The 23,048-nt window shown below is 39.2% G+C and overlaps 1 protein-coding gene across 6 annotated transcripts in view; it reads right to left on the minus strand.

Moving 5' to 3' along the window:
• ARHGEF7 (Rho guanine nucleotide exchange factor 7) overlaps positions 1 to 23,048 on the minus strand; it is a 171,933-nt gene that overhangs the window by 50,768 nt on the left and 98,117 nt on the right. For all 6 annotated transcript variants that reach the window (XM_067563686.1, XM_067563681.1, XM_067563687.1 and 3 more), the window contains 5 exons: positions 19,197 to 19,319; positions 6,823 to 6,961; positions 5,872 to 5,931; positions 4,390 to 4,536; positions 2,663 to 2,749 (listed from right to left, as the gene is read on the minus strand). In XM_067563686.1, the coding sequence (XP_067419787.1) occupies positions 2,663 to 2,749; positions 4,390 to 4,536; positions 5,872 to 5,931; positions 6,823 to 6,961; positions 19,197 to 19,319 (556 nt within the window). The remainder of the gene's footprint in view (positions 1 to 2,662; positions 2,750 to 4,389; positions 4,537 to 5,871; positions 5,932 to 6,822; positions 6,962 to 19,196; positions 19,320 to 23,048) is intronic.

The following is a 23,048-nucleotide window of genomic DNA, read 5'->3' on the forward strand; positions in this document are numbered from 1 at the left end:
GTCAGCCATGGGTCGTTCATAACGAATATAGAATCAATATCATCTTGGCATGACAACTAAGTTCAGGATCTATTCAAGTTGTATCTTCTCCATACTGTTGTACAGTTGTGAAACATGGGTACTGTGGTGCTCAGGCTGGGCAAAGCTGGAGGCTTTCCACACAAAATGCCATCATCATATATTGGGCATAAAGTGGAATGACTTCATATGTAATGCAGATGTTTACAGACACTTCGGTCTGCAGACAACTGCACTGTTTGCAGATGGCATCTTACACTTATGGGACATATTGCGAGAATGCCACAAGACGTTTTAGCACATGCCATTCTTCGGGTGGCTTGTAGAATCCAGGATAAAATTTTACCAACCAAGGGGTGGAGGCAGACCAGAGGCAGACCCTCTATTACATGGGTTCATCAAGTCTGTTCTGACGTTGGGACTCTTGGCTCATCGAGCCCTTGCGGCTGCACAGGAACGGACCAAATGGTGAACGATCACTATGACTGACTGGTCAGCTAAGCATTGAAGAAGATGTTGGCAGCACCAAATCCCTCTTCTTGCAGTGCAAAACCACTGGTATAGAGGATGTCCACTCTCTCCTCTCCTTTGCTGATGCTGGGGTCAGACCATCCCCTTACATAGGTGGCGGTCTTTGGGAGTCCTGGCTCTCAGTACTACTGGTACTGGGTGATGCTCCCTGGAAGCTCCAGATACATCCATATTGGGGTGCAAAGTTTCACCTGACTTAGAAGGGAGGCAGACCACTTCTTAGAGAGTTTAGGAGGGGATTTCTCCTACTTCTTATGATGCTGTTTTCCTTTTCTATTCTCCCATCTGTGCTTGCTAGAGTTCTTAAATCTGGACTCAGATGACCCAGGACTAGAAAGTGCCTGGTCTGGAAGGCGCTAACAGGTGAATCATCCAATGTATAGGGGAGTCAGACGTTCCAGGGTCTGGCTGTGGCTTCATGGAGAACTCCATCAGATGCCCCCAACTTGGAATTTATGAGACTGTTACATTCAAAGTGGGAAAGAACAGCAAAGCTTGCACTGGCATGGAATATGAAACTCCCAAGGCAGTACAGGCAGGAGGCATGAGGATCACGAACCAGGAAGACCCAGGGGCGCAAGCCATGCAGGAGTTAAAGCTGAGAATCTTGACCATAAGAGGTGCCCTGAACTAGGTTGGAAAGGAAAGAGGGAAAAACTCAGACCCCAAACTAACTACACTAAGGTCTGGTCTATAGTGGCCGTGGATTTCGGTGGCAGTCGACAGGAGATATGCAAGCTACGTACAGTAACTTGCGTATCTCCCGTCAATTTCCTAATGTCTACTTTCCATGGCATCTCCACTGTGCTGCACCGACAGGAAATGCCTTCCCATCGATGCGGCACTACGCTTCTTGCTGAGGTAGATTTACAGAATCAACTTCCGGGTTCGATTGAGCGAGTCTTCACTGCCGCTCAATCGAACCCACAAAACTGATCCTGCACTGCCGCCGGTACCACCAGCAGTGTAGACGCAGCCCAATTAACTAACTTATTAACTACAGAAAATAACTGTTTACAAAGAAACCAGAGTTGAAGGCAAGAACTCAGCAAAGCTGAGGACACTGGTGGAGTTCCATCTTGTATCAGGAGCAGTGGAAAGGAACTGGAGAGGCAGTTGGCTCACACTGTTCCTTATACCCTTGGTTTGGAGCACAAGGACGTGTGCAGGCACAGAGCAACTGCCACTGCTAGAAAAAAATCTTCCCGTCTTGCGTGCCTGGAATACATGCACACCCACAGTGAATAGCCACTAGGCCCAGCACTTGAAGAAGAAACAAACTTTTCACAGGTGGCCCCAACTGTATGTTCCTTATTTTCAGTGTGACACACATCAGACACCTGAGGCCAGATTTACGGAAATGTTGAGCGCTCACTGCTGCAACTAGGTCAATGGGAACTGAGCTTTGAACATGTATAATGCCAAGTACTCTGAAAAACTCAGTCCTAGGTGTCTCAGATTAGTCAGCACTTCACTCCACTGGGATATTGTGAAGATAAATTCATTAATGACTGTGTAACACTCAGTTATCATGGTGACAGAACGACAGAAACACCTATAAGGAAGTTAATAAATTTTTATGCAGTGCAGAGTTTGGACAGTGAACGTTAAATAAGTCCTGGGGCCACATGGTGAAAGTGGACTATAAATAACACTGAATGAAGCAGGGGACCTATGGGGGGGAAAAAAAGTATGTGATCATAGAATTAAAGACTATCATGATGCATACACATAAGGAAGTCGAATTAAGGTTGCATGGGTAACTGAATTTTGGCATTTCCTTACTTCTGAGTGCTTGACTTTGCAACCTGAATGTTTAACAGTTTATGTAATGTTATTAATAAGCTCTTATTCATGGTTTTCCTTTATAAATCTAACAGCACCTTACACCAGAAAGAAGTTGGGAAACTGAAGTATCAGAGATGACTCACCCATATGGTAAAAACAAAACCTAGGTCTCCTGAATCTCAGTCCAGGATCCTAATAACTGGACAATTCTGCCTCTCATAGTACATATACATACTGAATACATATAGAAAGAGAAGTGAAAATAAGTTTAGAAAGGCTTTTTTAAGTTTGCTGTGAATAACCATGTTTAAAACAATTGTTTTACCTGATAGATAAACCCACTCATCCTAGGGCTGGCAGACAACATAAGCAAAATATTAGGGAAGAGAAGAAGATATCTTTCATTCTTTTCCTTATGAAAAAACAAAGAAAATAATTAAAAATTAAATATAAGGCAGCAGATCCTAACTATTTTTGTTTAAAACTTTCACTGGTGTAGTACCAATATTGTTGTACTTTTAGCAAAAATTAAACATATATATTCAGCAATAAGAAGAGTCAAACTGCACTTGATTTTCTATTAAAAAAAAAGTTTGTGACAATCTCTTGGTTTCATGTTTTTATAGTGCAAGTTACTTTGAAGAAACAAACCTCAACAGGAGCAACTGACTATACTCCCAATCAAGGGATTCCTATTGTATATGCAACATTCCCTTCATGCCAGCTCTCTTTATTTAGGAGTTTTTTGGGTTTTTTTTAAAGCAAAATATTTAGCATTTTACCTCTCTGCCCCTCCTAAAAGTGCTCTTAATCCAAAGTATTTTAAATGGAGTTTTTCAATATTTTTTGTATATTATGGGCTAGTTCCTCAGCTGGGGTAAAATGGAATAGCTTCTTATATACCAATGACCAAAAAAGCTAAGCTACATCAGCTGAGGAGCCAGCCCTAATGTTTTCATATGCACTTGATAAGAGATAAAACATATAAGACTATTTGAGGGAGTGTGGGGTTTTGTTGGGTAGGACATATAAAAGAACCTAACTTGCTACCGCGGGAAGTTGTCCTATGGTAGAAATCTGAATTCGTACCATATGCATTACTTTTTTTGGTTCAAGCTTTGTTTTTAAATTGGTTTTAAAATCTTCTAAAATTCAGGATAGTGCACCTGGTAATTTAAATTTTTCTAGGTGAGAACTTTGCAATCCTACCCGACTTTTTCAAAGCCTTCCCACTTCAATTTAGCTGGCTAGAGGGTCCAGCCTCAATCTTGATGCAGAGACCACCTCTAGAGAGTAGCTCATAATTCAGGTCCCGTCAGCCCTTTGCCCTTTCTGAAGAGTCTGCCAACAAGCCTGTCAATTAGTGCCAACTGTGGTGATGGTTTTTGTGATGTGGATGCTTGTCTGTTAGGCAATGGAGACAGAGACCTTTAATTATTTTATATAGGACACTGAACATGGGTCAGAAAGTAAAGATCTCCAGTCACTACAAAGCAGGGCTGGCATTAATCCAATGGACTCAAGGTGAAAGACATCAGATCTCATTACAATTCCCCAGACCCACTCAGTCCCCAGATTTTTGTCATTTTAATACTTAATATTTGAGGAAGATGTTCAAAAACCCCATCAATCCAGGAGGAGTATGTCTGGGACAACAACAAAATAAAATAAATAAATATTTCCAAATTTTCTTTACATGTAGTTATTTAATAACTACTTTGGCAAATTATTTTGTAACGTAACCAATACAGACAGAAAAATCTCTCTAATTATGCACTTTGCAATCTTTTATGGCCTCTAAGATTTTATAATGTTTCCAACAGTTATATCTGACTATAAGATTTAGTCAGCTTTTAGCTTAGCTTGTACATCTTAAAGAAGTTTCCCCCATTTATAAGGACACTTAGGTTAAGCAAAATACCATGGAAATTTTTTTTTGTCTATATTTCTTTTCTTGGAGTGGTCCTTCTTATTTCTACCACTTACAGTGTATTAATTGTAGTTGCAAAAGAGAAACAGAAAGATATTTAATGAAGACTTGAACTATATTACCTCACTTCCAGCACACTGAATCATGACCTGGGACATGTAAATTACATTGCCCAGTGTTTTAATGTCCTCTCCCTCCCAGCAGCGAATAGCTTCCGTCAGTATTTGGAGTTCAAGTTCTTTTCTTTTCCGTACTTCTTGACATTGTGCCTGTTAAACATAGGGAAAGTACTAATAAGGTGGTGTCTGTGTGAACTGTATTAGGAGTCAATATCAGCTGAAATAATAATTTGTCCTCAGTGTTCTGCTTGGAGTATAAAATAAAGGACAATGACAATGTTTTCAAGCGTGAAATATTTTTCCTTTCTTTCCGTGGATTATATTGAAGTACCTGTTTAAAATGTATATTGTTAATTAAATACTGCTACTTTTCTTTTCATTTTCTGACCTCAACAGCCCTTTATAGTTATCCATGAAGTCACTCCCCTATTCTTCTTCAAGTCTCTCCTACAGAGCCACTTCGAATGTCATGCCTATCATTCACTCCCAAACAACAACTGGCAAGCACAGCAGAAAACAGGAAATCACATCTAATTAATACTTCCATATGTTTTATATATACATGTATTGAGAAGCGAAGAGACCCGTGAAATGTGCACGTGCTACTCTCTGTTACCGACAACCTCCCTTGTCTTCTCCTTTCTTCTCTGCTCTCCCACTTGTCTCATCTGGTCTGAGACTCTTAAGGGTAGGGACTGTTTCCTCCTATTTTTTTTTTTCTTTACAGCCCCCAATAGAAAGGGATCTCAAGTTCCACTGTGACCCCTGGACACAAATGTACGTAACAAAGACACAGTAATGGTGTAGCCCCATCCAAACAGGAAACGTACAACACTGACTATTTTAGTAGCCAGACAAAGCATTAGGGGGTTGCACACATATGCCACTAACCACCACACCTCTTATTTCTTTGCTTGGATACTCTTGTTAGAGCTGACAGATCTTATTCCCCATCATGAAAAGCTTCTCCTCTCTTCTGTTCTGGGCTTCAGTGATGTAATGTTCATTTTTCCTCTAACGCCCTTGCACTGGGGATATACGCTGTAGGCTGAATTCCTCAGCCCACTATCACCACATGGCATAAGTGACACAAAGAGGCCATAAAGTGGCTGGAGAAGGCCAGGGGCAAGTTCTTGATGCAGATGAGCCTCTTCTGGTGTAAAGCTAAAAAGGGGACGGTTTGGGGACAAGGTGTGGACTGGAAAGGGAGGGGGTAAAGGAGAGTTCTGCTACCCCTAATCATCAACTGGCATTAAATTAGGGCTGCTAATGTACTGCCTTAATTTCCAATGGGACTGGGCAAACATGAATGAAGGAGTTGCAACAAGCTCCCCGCAGACACCTCCCACACACTTCACTATGCCCGAGCACAGCCTCAAGCCCTATATTTCTAAAGATTTCACGTGTCAAAATATTAACTTTTAGAAGGCATGAAATAAGACCACTGTCTCAAATAAACACACATCTACTCTTTAAAATTCTTACAGAAAGGTTTTTGAAGGCTGTCATGGATTTCTGAATGTCTGGTCGATCTGGATGATAATCCTAAAGACAAAAATAATAGTACTGTAATTCCCAGTGATAGTAATGAAACATTTCATAGAGGCATAGTAACTACAGTACAGACAACTTTTTAACACTTGTAACAGCCCTTTTTGTTCTCTTCTTTATGTCTTCTTTGTAGCCTCCTTCCACTGATATAACATTTGTTTTCTCTCTTTTAGCTAGAATGTAGAATCTCTCATGATGTTAGTACTATTGCTATTCTTTCATGAATCCATAAAGCAACATCTGGAAAAATATACCTGACTTCGGGCTTGTCTTCACTCAACTCGGAGATTCGGTGGCAGTCGACCGCAGTTATGCAAACTACGCAAAAAATTTGCGTAACTCCCGTCTACTTCTGTGCTTCTGTTCTGCACGCCGTCTTCCCTGCACTGCGCCAATGGGAACCGTGTTCCCATCAACGCAGCCCTATGCCACTTGAGAAGGTGGTCTTAATTTGCCGATTTCTGGATCGACTGAGCAGGTCTTCATTGACTGCTCAGTTGATCCAGATAAGTCGATCTGACGGCAGCGAATTTGCCGCCATCAGTGAAGACATAGCCTTAGTATTTAACAGATTACTTGCAAACTTAAATTTCTGCCATTAGCACTCATTTTAAAAGGTTAACCTACATCTGACGTTGTTATATTGCTCTTTCCTTACTGTCACACTTTTCACAGTGTTCTGGTACTTCCCATACTATCACTTTATGGGAGATAGTACTGGAAGTGCTTTCTGGTGCTTCCCTCCCCCCGACTGGAGGACTGTTGAGAAGACTGAAAGGAGAGAAAAGGAACTCAATTTGGGGCCCAGCATGTCTGACATGTACCTTTAAAACAACTGTTGTCAAATGATCATTAAGATGGAACATAAATGCTGATAAGATATACCTCCATGTGCCTTTCAAGCTCTTTGAGTAACGTGGGGTATTTATCCAGGCGCATAAAAGGTTTGCTGAGGCCAGTGGTCAATACAAGGATCCCAGGGCTGTTGGCACCTTTCACTTCCATGAATTCTCCTAGATCCTCACTGTGCATGCAAAATATTTAAACAAATGAAGAATTAATTATCAACAAAAGAGAAAAAAATTACACTCTTGATTATTCTGATCCTGTTGCTCAAGGGAATTTTGCCTGAGATAGCAAGAAGGGAAAACAAAACAAGAAATAATTCAGATACAAAATATGTATTTTTATTTATTGTTTATTGAGCGCTGATAGTGTGCTCTGCACCAGGCAGAACAGAGAGGAGATAAGAGCTCCTATTTCAAGGAGTTTACAGCCTTAGACCTCAGTTTGAATTCCAGGAGCAAAGGCTGCAGGACTGGATCCTCAGCACTTAGGCAACCCTTTCTCACGCAAGGAATCCTATTAACTTCTATGGTACTACTTTCATAAGTGTAAGGAAGGGTTATAGAACAAGGTGTGACAGATCGATAATATCCAGAACAAACCTTATGGAATTAAGATAAGGTTTAACTCAATCCAGTAAAACTTACTGAGTTAGGGTTAACACCTTTGGGGTACACTGTATTCAAAATGCAATCGTGTATATTTTACCGTGTCATTGTATGTACCTACTCAAATAGGGAGGGGAAATGCTCATGAACTTCCTCCATTATCAGCTTTTGAAGCCATTTCCACCATCCCCCGTGGAGATATGCATATGCTCGGTCAAACGAGATTCTCCAGAGACAAAGGCAGACTTTTGGATAAATGCCCAAGTTTTAAGCTAACTCAATGCCTTCTTCCTGTTCCAGCACCTGAAGTCCAGGGAAGGCCCCAATACTTAGGGAAGCATTGGGCCTACTGGGGCCTCATAAGACTGCTTGCTTGTTCTGAGCTGAAACTCTGATGAACTTGTAAACACAAGGATACTCCTAAGATGGGGTATTAAAAGACAGCACTTGCCTGAGCCCTTGTGAGAGCTTGGATGAATTCTGGGAAGCTTATTAGCATACATGTATGTTCTTTTATTGTTTGTCTATGTTTTCTCTGCAATGCTTTGTACCTTCAAAATAAAGGAGGCTTGCTTGCAAAGAGCCGTGTGGTTACATATCTGGAGCAATTACAGTGTTATCCATCTCTGAAGAGAAAGCAAGCAGGTGTCCTAAGGAACCCTGTCTGTGGTGAGGATGACACCATGAGGGAAAGGGAACTGTCCAGCCTGGAAATACCCATGTCAGCATGGAGAGCGACTCGGGTCTCCACACAAGACAGGCAACAGCTAGGGCACTGGAAGCCTGAGGGTTGGGTGCCCCTGAAGTACCACTGTGAGGAAATACAGGTGCAGTTGCCCTGAACTCTGACAAAAGGCCTTAGGGCCAAATTCTGAGGATACTACAGAGTTTTTATTCAGACTTTACTCGTGCAACTCCGCCCCCTTTGACAGAAGTGGGAATAAACATGCGTAAGGACTTAATATAAACTAAGTAACTTCCTCATATTTTGTTCCTCTGTAAGTCAAATAAGTAACTTGGTATGCATTAACATGTTCAGATTTTTAAAGAGAGTGAAAAATACAGAAAAATTAATGTTATATGAATTATAATTCAGCTAGAAAAAACAGAAAATATTTTCAAAAGCATTTGATATTTAGTGATTTGATATTATTTAAAACACACACACACTCCTTGCTATCAACTGACTGAATGACCAAGATGTATGCAGTGTTATTGTCGCTGTGTTGGGCCAAGGATACTAGAGACAAAATGGGTGAGGACTCTGAATTACTAAGAGTTATATAATAGAAAGTGCACTGAAAATAATTTATGTGCAATCTGTTTTCACAAGTGTTAAGATTTCACCGAAAAGCCATACATTATAAACAGCAGGTACTTCAGAAAAGTAAAACAACATGAAGATCAAGGATGGATTTTCAAAAGGGATTCATTGATGTAAGAACGCTAAGTCCCATTAATTTTCAGTGGGACCTGTGCTCTCAGTCACTGAAAATAACACAATTTCTGAAAAGACAAACTGAAATAATCAAGATTAATAAAACTACAAATTCAGAAAAAGATTTCCTAGCATACCATCAATGTCATCCCAAACAGTTGCAGACTGGTTACTCACACACCCTCATCCAATTTGAATAGTTTTCCTGAGAACAAAATTAATTTATTATATCCCTGTGATATTCTCATTTAAATTCTATTACAACATGGATTCAAAGTCCTTGCTTCCAACTGGCTAACAGCAGTCTAGTCTCACAGGTCAGAATAACAACTTTTTTTTTTCTTTTTGGGTAAACAAAGCTTTCGGAATCCTGATACTTCCTTGTGTATCGGCAGGACCTCATAGTTCAAAAGAAGCTTTGTTCAATTTACCTGATACCGAGTTTCACTATTTAAAAAAAGAAAAAGAAAAGATAACGGAGTTAAAATTCAATAATGACAGAGGAAGAGCTATTGTAAATGATGACCACTCCACTGAAATTATTGGGAGAAGACATCTTTAAACCAACTAAAGAAAGACACACAACAGTGCAGCAACCTTTTCACTTTATATTTAAAGACAAATGTAGATTGGGGAAGTCAAATGAATTTTGAAAGAGATTTTTCATTTAGAGGTGAAAGCAAAAAGTGTAATGGTGAACAGCCAATTGCTGTAGAAAACAAAAACTTTATTGAGGGAGGACTCTGGAGTAAAGACACCTTGGGTATGTCTACACTGCATTTTAAAAACTTGCAGCAGCGAGTCTCAAAGCCCGGGTCTATGGACTCAGGCTCGTGGGGCTCACTCTACAGCGCTAAAACAGCAGTGTAGACACAGCAGCTCAGGCTCGCTTGGGCCCTGAACCCCATCCTTCTCCCTAGCTCCAGCTCAAGCCCAAACAGCTACACAGCTATTTCTAGCGCATAGTGCAAGTCCCACTAACCTGAATCTGTAGACCCAGGCTCTGAGACTTGCTGCTGTGCATTTTAAAACATAGTGTAGACATACCCTTAGATACCCTGGTGATGGATAGAATAAACAGAGTAGCTATAAATCATGGTACACATTAGGGACCCTAATAGGTCATTATACAATTTCATTAGGGTGTTTTTTAATATTACTCCCTCATCCACCAAACCATATTTGTATGATACAGGGTAGACTGTGGGACTGCTAGTTCACAAAGTAGCACTCAGTATGACTCAAATTCTGAAGCTAAATGGGATCATTCCCAGTTTTACAAAGGGTGAAATGGGTACAGGGAGATTGAGTAAATTGCCTGGAGGCTCTACAGACCAGTGGGTTATGCACGAAAATGGGATCCAGGAAACCTGAGCTTTAATGCTGGGTGTGACACTAATCTGATGTGTGACCTGGGGCACCAGAACCTCTCACTGTCATCAGAACAGCCAACTGCTATTTACCAATAGCACAGGGCTTTTGTGAGGTCTAATTAAATAATATTTGTGAAATGCTAAGTATTATAAAAGTGGTCAGATTAGAATTCTGTTCCTGTCTCCCAAGTCTGTCCTTATAGTTCTCTACATCCCATGGGCTCTGAGAAAATTTTCCCTCCTCCCCCTTGCTTCCATGTGCATCAAGCCTGCTCTCAACCAGATACAGTCTTCCTCAAGTTACCTGTGACATGCCAGCTTTATGAACTTTGCAGGCAATGGCAGCTGTAATGGAAGAGCTGCTGTGCTTTCTGGACATCCTAAAGAATAATTCTACACAATTTGGGAAGCTCATACCCACCTGACATGGATTTCCTAAATGCCCTAAAAGCTGACATATGGATTTGGAAACTAATAGGGTTCCCAATTAAATTTCTTTTAAATAACTAATTACTCCCTGTCAGGGCCTGTAATTGGGCAGTCTGAACTAGTGATCAGAGCCAGGGCCAGAGTCAGGGTCGCAGTGAGAAGTCATGCCAAAGGTCAAAGCCAGAGTCTGAAGCCAAAGCCAGGGTCAATCCAGAGTCAGAATCAGGAGCCACACCAAGAGTTAAGCTGGAATCGGAGTCAGAAGTCACACTAAGTGTCAGGCCGGAGTAAATCACTGGAATTAGGTCAAGGACACAGGAACCAGAAACAAGAAGCGGTAACAGGAATAAGAAACAGAAACCAGGAGAGGAGACAGGAACTAGGATCAAAGTGTGGTAACAGCAGCAAGGACAGAGAACCAAACAAGATAGGAGAAAGTTGGTCTCAGGGGCCTGACCAGCAACAAGCCTAGTGACTAGCTAGTCAGACAAGAGGTGGGACAAGAAGCTTTATGCCTAGTCCAATCAGCAGTCTGCTGCTCATCACCTGATCCAGCTGAGTCAACAGGTGTAGCCTCCGGCATTGCGGTGTTAGATGCTGTTCCATCATCTGACCTTACGGTGTGGTGATGCAGAGGGTAATGCTCTCGCTTGGCAATCCTATGGGCTTGTGTTTGAGACCTGCAGCACCATAAATTCCTCTGTCTCTCACAATCAGTTAAAGGCACAAACAAATCTTTGCCAGAAAACAACAGATTCAAACTAATGAAGGGTTTTAAGGCCAAACTGTGTTGGAGTTATAACCGGCCGAAATAGATAAAATAATTTAAAACTGCTTTATTGGATATTTTCAAGTACAGCTACCTGATTTTTAATATCTATATCCTCAGAATGCCTCATCAGATCTGCCACAAACTTCCCAGATCAACGCTATCTAACCTGGCATAAAAATCACATTGATTTTAGTAACTGATTATTATTTGTGTTTGGTAGTACTCAGGAGGTGCTACATGTTTTCCAAACAAAATAAGGTTCAATCCTTGTCCCAAATGCAATACAATTTAAAGTCAGACAAGTTAGCAAGGGTGTGATTGTCAAAAATTGGTCTTATGTAAAATTAACATCATTAGCTATGGAGAGTCTATAGCCTCTCCATAACAGCAGTCATTACTTGTTTTGTTGCCTACCAGTTCTAGAGTATAAACTCAATGTGGAAAGGAAACTTATGTCTTTACACTTGCCTGGATAGTGCCATGCACACCCAGGGATGCCACTAGATATAAGTAACCTTTAACTAAATATGGAAAAAGTGATAGCTATTTCCTTTACTGAGTATCAGACAAATGCTAAAACTATTATTTGCCACTTTTCCAAGATCTTGTTCTCCCCACTTATCAACACTTTCTGCCTTCTTTGTCCTGCTTCTACCTCCCATAGATTTGGCGGAGTATGGGTGAAGAGCCAGTTTGAGATACTGCCTCATACAAGCCCTTTTTGACCCCTGAAATAAAAAGAAATATTATCCTTAACTTTTTCCATTGCATCCTTTATGACTCCTTCCTGCATTTATTGACTCCAACAATATTTTCTGAGTTGTTCCCTGGTCTTCAAAATAAAAGATACCTTGCAGAGTGTTGCACCAGTTTATTTGCTCACAACAGGAGAACCTACATAGCAAGTTTTAAATCTAACCTAATTTTAAACAGATTCAAAACCTGGAAAAATACCTTTATTAATGGAAGCAACAAAAGACCATTTAATAGAGTGGTGTTAATAGATGTAATTATAATTGAATGACATAGTTTTGCTCCTAACATTCCTAAGAGGACAATGTTTTCTTTCTCTCAGTACTTCTCTATACTTTAGTCTTGTAAGATTTGTCTTGCTAACTTGTACAAACAGTAGGATTTTTAAAAACAAGTACATCATTATTCTTTTAATATAACTGACTTTATTCAGACAAAAATGTTCCATCATGCAGGCACTATTAAGAGTCTGTTCAAGCCCATCAAACAGTCTGCTACATGTGCAGTTTCATGAATGTCCTTCAAGTCTTCATGTCTGATAAAGACAATGCAAACAAAATGGAACTTCATTCAGATAAAAGAACCATCTATTTTCAGTGAAATATGTGTTGTTTATCCAACATATTTTTCAATGCTGGAAAACAACAGTACTGGAGCTGGGGAACAAACTACAGGTCATGCATCAGTTTTATTTGTTTTTTCACTGGATCATGAGACCTAAAATCAATGCCGTTAGCTCAAGATCACAGTTGTTTTGACAAAGACAATGGCTCTTTCATATCATGTAATTTTGACTGGCACTTGCAAGTTTAGCACAGTGTATCTCCTCTGTATTTACTGAAATGATACAGTTAAGAAATGGAGGACCACAGTTAAGAAACAGAGCACACACAAAAAGAAGCATCATTTAACTGAGCACAAAGTAACAATTATGCTTTTGTAATAATATATTTTTCAAAAAAAGGCTAAATGATCAAACCTATGATTTATTCAGAGTAACTCATCATGAATACCTGCTTTTCAAAGAACAACAAATAGGGTTATTTTGATACGTTACATGTGTCGTTTTACAGAATTAGTATAGGAATAAAAGCATAGCAGAAGCCTTTGCTTTATAAAGTAAACATTACAACTTCCGTCCTAAGGTCTGTGGTTCAAACTAAGGGCTACCTTAACAACAGATTTCAGAAATCAACATTACAACTTCTGTTTTTAAAATGTATCACCCCCTGGCACATATAGCTCCTTAACAGATTCAACAGTTACAAAACAAGCAGTTTTACAAAACAGATCAGAGAAAAGCTAAAACAAGAAAGAATCACTGAAAGCTCAGACTGCCTACAGTAATTTGGGAGATGGGGGCAGAAAAAGCCACTTAACATACCATATGTAAAAAACAAGAACTAAACATCCACTTTTAAGACTTTTTTAACTTACACTTCTGAAGCAGGTCTTTGTTTATAGTAGATAGAACATGAACTCTCATTGCTGAGGGGTCTGAGGATGGCACATAAACATCGCATTCTCACAATGTTACAGCAAGACCTTGGCTCACTTAATGAACCCAAGTCTTACGGCTTCTAGTTCTCTACTGCTGAATTTCTAGAGAGAGCTCCTTACTCTGGGACTGTTGCTTAGAGTATGACATCAGCCTGCACACTTAAAGGCGCTGGGATACACAAAGCAGAGGAGGCACAAAGAGTTTTCTCATTCAAACTTAACTGTATTCCATGCTCCAGTTTTTTAAAGTAACTAATGTACGAGCGGCACAGATTTATCCCAACTACTATTAAGGTGATGATGTAAAGTATAAATATCGCAAAGGCATTATCCAATAAAGTTAAAGTCACAGAATTTTTAAAAAAATTGATATTGTTTTGGATAGCTTTTAAAAGCTTTAAATTAAGGATAATTTCAACTACCATTCAAAATTGACTCATTTTTAGTTTTCCACTGCTAAAGAAAAAAGCTAAACATATTTACAGTAATATTCTGGCCACTTTTTGGGCCACTACATAATTTTCTGTTTTGACAATGTTATTCCATCTTTCATTCATTTATTTTGAGGTTATGTGCTGTACATTACATAATTTAGTAAACAGCAGTTTGTTTTTTATTAATCTGAGCAAAATACTTTTTTCAGTCCACTGTCCACAAATTTAAACACATCTATCACACTCAGCAACTACATACTCAATGTTAAATTAAGAAATCCCTCATATTTCTTCAGAACAATTACACAATAAAGACTGAGTGTAACGCTTAAAAGAGATTTTTATTTTTAAAGATGTTATCACTCCTTCCCCTCTCCAACAGATAATGTTTCCTCCATTTTATGGATAGTCCATGTAAGGTCCCACTCGAAGTCCCTGCTTCCTTGTAGATTAATTCTCTTCAGACTATTTTGCAGGAGTTTCCCTTGCAATAGCTTTGTTGGCTCAGACTCTTCCCCAGGCCCACACACATCCCCTCATGCTTCCAATAAAACAGGTGCCACATCTTGACCTTTTCCCCCCTGATCATTCCCTTCCCACTCCCCCACAATTATCTGTCTCCATTCTTCAACCCCACTTTCCCCTCCCTCCTCTCTCTTTACTCTTTTCTTATATTTTTGCTCCCCTACCCAGTTCTTCCCCCTGCTCTCTTCCTCACAAGAAGGCAAGCACGTTGTCATTGTCCAATAATGTATGTAAGTAGCTTCATTAAAGGCCAATTCTACTTAGTAGGCATTGAATGGGCATCTTTAAACATCCCTCACTTTACTGCTACTTTTATATACATTCAAATACCTCTGCCTTGAGCTAGAAATTTTCTGTTCACCTAACGAAAATGTCTCCAAATATACAAATGTGTCCCATATTGGGATGGGATTTTCAAAGGCGCCTAAGAGAGTTAGGCACCCAACTCCCACTGAAATGAAGCCATGCAGACGAGATCATTAAGGGATATGGTGGCGAGGAAGAAGGGAACTTAGGTCACTTGCAAGCACTAAAAATGGGAGACAAGAGTACCAGACTAGGAGAGGGGCAATGAGGGACCACATGAAGTACTGATTTCCACCAGTCTTCAGGTCAGAGAATTCATCAAACTTAGATATGTCTAAGTTGACTGCATCCTTTTAACATCTAATCAGTATATAAAAAAAGTGAAGTTTCTGGTGAGACACCTGCATCTAGGTCCCTGTGGTTTTATAATCATGATTTCCTATTTTTATCATTTTTTCTGTCCCTTGTTGATGCAGTAAAACCCCACTCAATTAACAGATGTTTGTATATGCTTTTGTCCCAACCCTGCAAAGACACTACACATGGGAGTAATCAAAGGATCTTTTCACATGGGTAAAATTATTGGATCAGGGCCTTACTGACTACCTGGAAAGCATAAAACACACAATGTAAACAGGAAAAGTACAGGGAAAATATTTTTTTCCCTCTACGCTTGTAGTTATAGTCATCTTACATGTTACTTGTATAGATTTAAAAAAAAAAAAATTAAAGTTGATAAATCCCTTGCTGAACACAGACCCAAAAAACATTTAAGAAAAAGCCTTGTCAGGTTTATTCCTGGGAAGGAAGTTGATGGCTCTGTAATAATCCAGGACATAAAAACACTGGCCCAATTTCACAAAGAACAGTATTCACTGGCAGAATAATGCCTTGGCTAGCGACCCTAATGCTTGGATAAAGTTACACTCCCACAACTGAAACAAAGTAACAGGGCTAGTTTAGACTGTTCCAAACTTAATGGAGGAGGTGAAAAGCGAGAGTTCTTGTCTGAAAGCGAGCAACAACTCAAGAATAGATGACCCAACTGTCAAATTTATACATGCATTACATTAGATATTACCTCCATTTTTGCATGTTTATTAATGAAAATTTAGGATTCTGGGTTTTATTTTCATTCATTTCAATGGTTTATTTTTGACTACTTTAGTACTTTGAATTCTGAGAAAAGAAAAACAACATATATGTTTGTGGCTTTGTAAATTTGAGCAAAACTCTGTTTCAATCACAATGAAAGTAATAATAATTAAAAAAAAAAAAAAAAAAAAGACAGAAAAACTACCCCCAAAGCTTTTTTTAAACAGTGGTTTATTGTTTGCATCTTATACCATAATTGTACAAGAAAGCCTCTTCTCATGCTGATGCTATATGCGACTAACAGCAGAACCATGAAGAACATGAACAGGAAGTGATATAGACTAGAATTTATAGTGGCTGGTACACTGAATTGCACAGAGACTCGTTAAATGTATAGCTTAATAATATTCATGTTTCTTCTATTAATACATACCATAAAATATACAGCTACGCAATGCAACTGAGTTAGCATTGCTTTTGCAATCTTAATTTTTGAATTCTCTGATTTAGTGCAAACATAACTCTGCAATCTTAACCTAGTTTTTGGCATTTAATAATTGCAAAGAAGTTCCTTCATTAACTATTTTAGAAGATGCTATCCCTGAGCTTCACTGTAAATTAAACATCTCTCACAGATCTTTATGTTAACAGAAAAAGTTCTATGTAACTAGGAGACATTGCACGGTATTATTATTAGAATTTTTACTTATTTATATATTTTTACTTTGTGCCATCAGTATGTTCAGTGTTGCTTAAGGCAGAAAGAGACATGTTTCCAACCCTTGAAATCTTATAACCTAAGAGGTTTCTGTTGTTCTATGAGAGAGGTCAACAGTTTTGAAGTTGCACTGCTTAAACTTAAATTTTTGCTTCTTTATGATAGCTTTTGAAAACAGAATTTTCAATGGCACACATTGTGGCCTGCTATAACTGTGTTTAATAAAAGAAAAAGTATTTAAAGTTTCAAATGGAGGCAATTAAAAATCCAGAGCTCATATTTCCATTGGCACATCTCATTCAAACAGATAATATGGCATGTTAAACAGGAGCTCATTCATCAGGACTTGCTTCCCTTTGCTCTCTGTCTCTGGTAAACCGACAGATTACCTTGAAACTACCTGTATATTTATAGTGTATAATTTAATTGTTCTATGATATTTATGTTGATACCTATAGGGTTTCACAAAGTTGATTATACAGGCCAGAGAGGGACTGCAATATCTTTTACCTGGGTGATATCTTCCAGAAGCAACATTTCTTCCTCTCCCCAGTGACAGAACTACAATCTTCCCCCATTATAAAAATGTTATCTGTATTTCTAAGGAATTGGTTTTTCCTCTATTCTCTGAAGAGTTTTGAAGCACTGGATAAATCTTTACCTTTACACAAAGCTAAATCTTAAGAAATATATATGTTTCCTTTGCCCACATCCTATTTATATGGAATCCTAGCCCAGCATGTGGGAAGAAGGCAGAGGCACCACACACTTAGCAGAAAATAGGAGAAAATCTTTAGGCTGAACAAGATTATTAAAAATACTGGACTTGGACTGTCTGAATACCCCACAGTATACAGAGAATACCACCTGAAACTAATCCCTAGAAAGAAAGAAAAAGTCACAGCATTTTATACATTTTATTTTGTTTCATTTCCTTTGTCTTCAGCTCTTACAGAGTACTCTGTCACTGTTTGCTTTCAAAGGAATGTGTAGCAGGCCTTTCAGTTTCATTTTTCACACACACAAAACATTAGAAAACTTTAGGGTAAGGAAAAGTTGGGGACAGATCACCTGTATTAAATGATTCAAAGGTTTACATTTTACAAGACTGTGACTAAGTAAGAGGCATGACTGGGCCACAGAATGTATTACTGAAAAACTAATATTGTTGAAAATGAAGCCCTCAGTCATGTCTGACTTTGCAAAAGGAAGATGGAGAGAGTCAAAGAGCCTTTTCCCTGGCTCACTGCCTAGGAATAGGGCAAAAATTCTGATGGGAACTACAGGCACTGCTCCCTGCTAGCTCCCCTGTGACCTCTAACTTGATGGAGAATTGCCACATAGGATGGTTCTCTGACTCATGCCCACAGCAGCCACCAAAGCTGCCTAGTCTTCCAGGGGGAAAACACACACCCAGCCCCTTGAAAAGGTATTGGAAAAACTGCTGCAACATGTGCTTCTTAGGAATCCTGAGGAGGAGCTGTCCTGCAAATGGATCTCCCCCCACATCTACATGAATGCAGGCTGTCGCTTTAAAAGCAACAGTCTGGCCCCAAACTTTATCCCTCTGTAAGACACAATGTATGCAACTGTGCTATAAATGAAGGAGGCCCTAAACACAGGGAAACAATCTCAGCAGTTAAAAATAGCCACGGTAGCTCAAACTCCTGCTTCTCACATACAAGAAATGCTGACTTTATAAACTGTGCAACACCTATGCACATATTACTTATGGTCACAAACAGTCACATTGACTTAACTGGAGTTACTCAGAGTGAAGCTAAATACAGACATAGACATTTTCAGGACTGAGTATTAAGTTAACATTTTCTGAACACTTTCAGTGCTTTCTCCATTAAAATGTATTGCTCTCAAAATGTAAGATTCAAGGCCTAATTTCAATATGTGGAAATGCAAAATGCCCTTACTGTATTGAAAAATTAGCATTTTACATATATATGGAAAGGTATCAAGTTTTTCTAGGCATGCAGTGATTTATGCTTATGCATCTGAGATTAGACTCTAGCCCGGCTTTCAGAAGCTGGAAGGTTAGTTCTCCAATACGACCCTTCAAAGGCTAACATACAGGTGGCAGACTGTAGAGAGTTACCGAAACCAAAATCAGTAATGCCAGAATTTTTAAAATCAACATTTTCACATAGATGCTCTCAAAACTAAAATCATGCACTACAGTTTCCTTTTCATGTTCAAAGTTTATGTGCATTCTTTAAGTTATAAAAATCTTCTCAAATAATAGTTTTCCCAAGAGTGATACAACCGTACTGGTTGTGCAGAATAACTTTGGTTTTGTTATCACAGGCTGTCACGCACTGAATATTCACCAAAAAAGGCTAAAGAATATTTAAAGTAAGTGCACCTAACAGCTTTTTTAAAAAATACATACTTAGTGTTTTTAATCACTTTTTCTGTATGAGTTTTAATTGAGTAAAAAATAAACATACCTGTGTTCTGTGAGAACATTTACTGCTGATGGGTGGTTGGCACAGTAAGCAAGGTATAAGTTTTTCATTTGTGGCATTAAATTTAGAAAGCATCCTCCGACCCTTTGCTGAGCTTCAGGCAACCTAAAATAAGTAACATAAAGGAAGATTAAATTAGAGCAACAATATCAAGACAAAACCAAAGAATTAAACAGCAAGAACACGTTACACTTTGAGAAAGGTGACTTCAACCTACTCCATTTAAAATTAAGGACTGCTTTTATTACTCTATAACCATCTATCTATCCTAGGATCAGTAACTACGTGTATCTTCTTTCCCAATGCTTCTACCCTATAATCTCCATATACTGCCATGGAAAGCTATCTCACCATACTGTAGGCAGAATGTATAGCAACAGTTATAATTAAAGGTAGTCTTTGGCATTGTCTTCACATCCAAGTTGTACTGGTATCATGATGTTGCTTAGGGGTGTGATTTTTGACCAATACAGTTATACCAGTACAAGCCCTAGTATGGACACAGTTATACCAGCATAAAGGTGTCTTACTCTGGTATAGATAACCCCCTTCTCCTACTGGAATAGTATTACTGGTATAAAGTACCTCTATACAGATATAACTGTGTTCACACTAGAGGGGTTGTGTTGCTTTAACAAAAAGTTGTAAAGCAATACAACTTTCTAGTGTAGACCAAGCCCCTGTCAGTTGCTCATAAACCTTTTCCATCATTTACTTTTTAGAACAGAATTTCTCATGTTTGGTCTCTGCATGAAGGTGAATTTGGCTGAAAAGTCTGAACAAAAACAATTTAGCCATTTTTTAAAAGGAGAGAATTTTTTTTTAAATCACTTTAGCCTCAGCATGGAAAAGAAAGTTGAAATTTGGCAGGGAGACAGCCCTTTATCAAGAAAATTGCTTTTCACAATGTCTTGATGAAGATCTGTTTTGATTTGTCAGAGAGATATAACCATTGTATTACATACAGGCATGATACACTTTAATAACTCTTTTGCATAATTATCTCTCAAATTTCTATGAGAAAGGGGCTGGAGTGTGCATGTGTTGAAGTCAACAGAGTGTAAAATTGGGGTAACTCAGTGAAGAATCAGGCTCTGAATTTTATTAATGCATAAATGCAAAGGAGGCAAAGTTAAGATTGTGTGGGTAATCTTATCTTTCGCACTTACTTCCTTTGAATATTTCCACTTCGCAACATTTATTAGCTTTGTCCTGGAAAATATTAATGAGTAACAGACTAATTAAACTAACTCCCTTTCAACTGCAAAGTCATTTCAATTTGAGGAAATAGACCCTGATGGGAATTAGGAAGGAAGAGTCCAAATTCACAAGTCAAGTTTCTTTTTTCCTTCACTGACTACCATCTGGCCTGCTGGCAATATTATTATAATAATTTATAGGCTTCCTAAAAAGTATACATTTTATTGATAGGCATGTCTTGTTATGCTAGGAGAAAATGCTATACTTTCAATCAAGGAAAAAAAGTAGTTGGAAAATTAAATTATGTCTAGACTAGAAAACTGAACTGTTGGTTGCAGTTGTTAAAATAATTGGTTTCTCCTGATCTGGTACTAAAACTCTTCAACATTGTTACAAGATGTACTGGCTCCTGCCACCCAGCTCTCTTCTTCCAGCAGTCTCCTCATCAATTACCTCTCTGCACATTTCCCTTTCCTTGAATAGTAATTGAGAAACACTTCTTTCCCTCAGTTTGTATACCTTGTGTATCTCGGCTTGTAAACTCTTTGGAGCAAAGAACATGTCTTAATCTAACATGCTGTGTCAGTTTACAGCACTATGGGGGAAAAGCAAACTAAAACACTATAAAGCTACTGTACAGCTCTTTAATCAGCATGAAATGAGTAGTTGGCAACCCTTCTCCTCTGACTATATATTCTGTAGCTTTTTTAACATTGTTTTCCATTTAACTGACATTTTTAAATTCAGAATCTCCTGTTACTCCTACGCAGCAAAGGACCTCGGTTAAGCATTAGGAAATGACCCATTATTGACCCTGACTCCCTTCGACCCCGCACTGACAACAGCTGAACAGCTAGCGTAGAGAGAATACCACCATTTTCACCAAGTCTCAAGAATGTTTTCTGTAATGGTGCTAAAAACAATTTTGTCCTACCAACACTAGCAGTTAAAACTTTCAGCAGCCGGTAAGGTGGTCCTGTTGGTGAAAATAGTTCTTAGCAGGAGGTCACTTTCCTGGTGTTAAAAGTAACCTTCCAACCTTGGTATGAAGAGATTACTTATACTACAAAACCCCAAACATTTACATACACACACCACTTCTTGGGGTATAGCTTTAATGGTAACTGAACACCACAAACGTACTCCACCCTAACCAGTGTTTTCCAAATTTTTGAAAATCGATCTTCAAGAAAATTAAACCAATTGTGCCCCACTTCAGGTCTGCCACGTGGAGTTAAAAGTCCTACCCCCCAAAAAGCAGCTACTCAGACTGAATTGTGTAGATCTACATACATGTTAACTACCTCACTTCTCAACAAAGCAATGTAGACATTAAAAGTCTCATGGTTAGCCTATGAGCTAACACCCCTTAAATAAATGGAGCTGTTGTTTCAGGGATCTGCAAATTCAGGAAGATGCAGCTGCATAAGCTGCACCCAGATCACATTTTAAAGATTTTTTTTTCCACAACCTTAACAACTTGAGTCTAAACCTATTAAAACTAGAAAACAAAAACAAAGATGAAGTTATGACTTTCAAAAATCCTAGTGACCCCCATTCCTGGCCACCTACTAGGACTGCCCTGATGGGAAGTCAAGCCTCAGCTGCTCTGGACCCCAACCTCCTGGATCCTGGCCAGAGCCCAACCACCGCCCCAATCGGGTCTCTCTAGGCACAGTCACAGAGCCTCTTCTTTGAGTGTTGGAATCCGCTGTCCAGCTGCCTAGTATTCTGGGCACACTGCTGACTCTTTAGACTCCCTGATATTTAAACACCCCCCTTTCCCAGCACTGCATCCCAAAGGTGGGAAGCTTCTGGTTTACAGCTGAACTCTCTCAGATGTACCCAGCAGTTGGTGAAGCAGACAGCACACACATTTTGCCCAGTTTAACATCTTTATGCTCTTTTAGCTTTATTCGTGTAAAGCACAGGAGAGTACAAAGCATACAAAACAATAAAGACCTGAAATCATAAACATCCCTCACATCCTAGTTCACCCTCCGCTTGGGTAACCATCTGAGTCCAGGCAGGCAAGGTCCTCTGTTCCCTTGCCTACCCTGCCCCTGCTGCAGCCTCCCTCATCTTAATCTGGGCAAAATGACTCTCTCCCCTAGTTCCCTCCAAGTAGTCCCTTAATCCACTGCTGCTTCTTTCGTTCTGCCTCCTTGTAACTTTCTATCACTTCCAAATCCCCATCCTTTTACAAGAGGAGGAAGTGTCTTTTCCCAGCTATAGAAAAACCCTTGTCCCAACCTGTTTTACTTTGAATAGACCATCCATTCGGGCTGTTCACTCACCCTCTTTCTGGCCAGGCAGAAACATGACCCCACCCTGCTAATTCATGGCTGATCCACCTACACACCGGCTTTCCATGACAGTAATTTCATGATACAATTTCATAAAGTCATGCACAATTCAGAAGTGGTACAGTCAGTACCACAAACAGTCACAACGATTTGGAAAAATCATTGAGTAGCCTGTCTACCCTCCTCAGCTAGCTTTTTTGGGGAAAGGGGTGCATCACGCAACTGTGTGAAGAAATATCAGCTATTCTGGTAGTTTTCCTTGTAGCATTTGTTCTCTCTGGACCCAAGTTCCCTCTAATACTTCTCAACTGGAGTTAACTGAACGCAT

Source organism: Emydura macquarii, unplaced genomic scaffold, assembly GCF_026122565.2.
Source record: "Emydura macquarii macquarii isolate MOO-44397 ecotype Brisbane River unplaced genomic scaffold, CSIRO-AGI_Emac_v2 contig_2531, whole genome shotgun sequence".
Lineage (NCBI taxonomy): Eukaryota > Metazoa > Chordata > Testudines > Chelidae > Emydura > Emydura macquarii.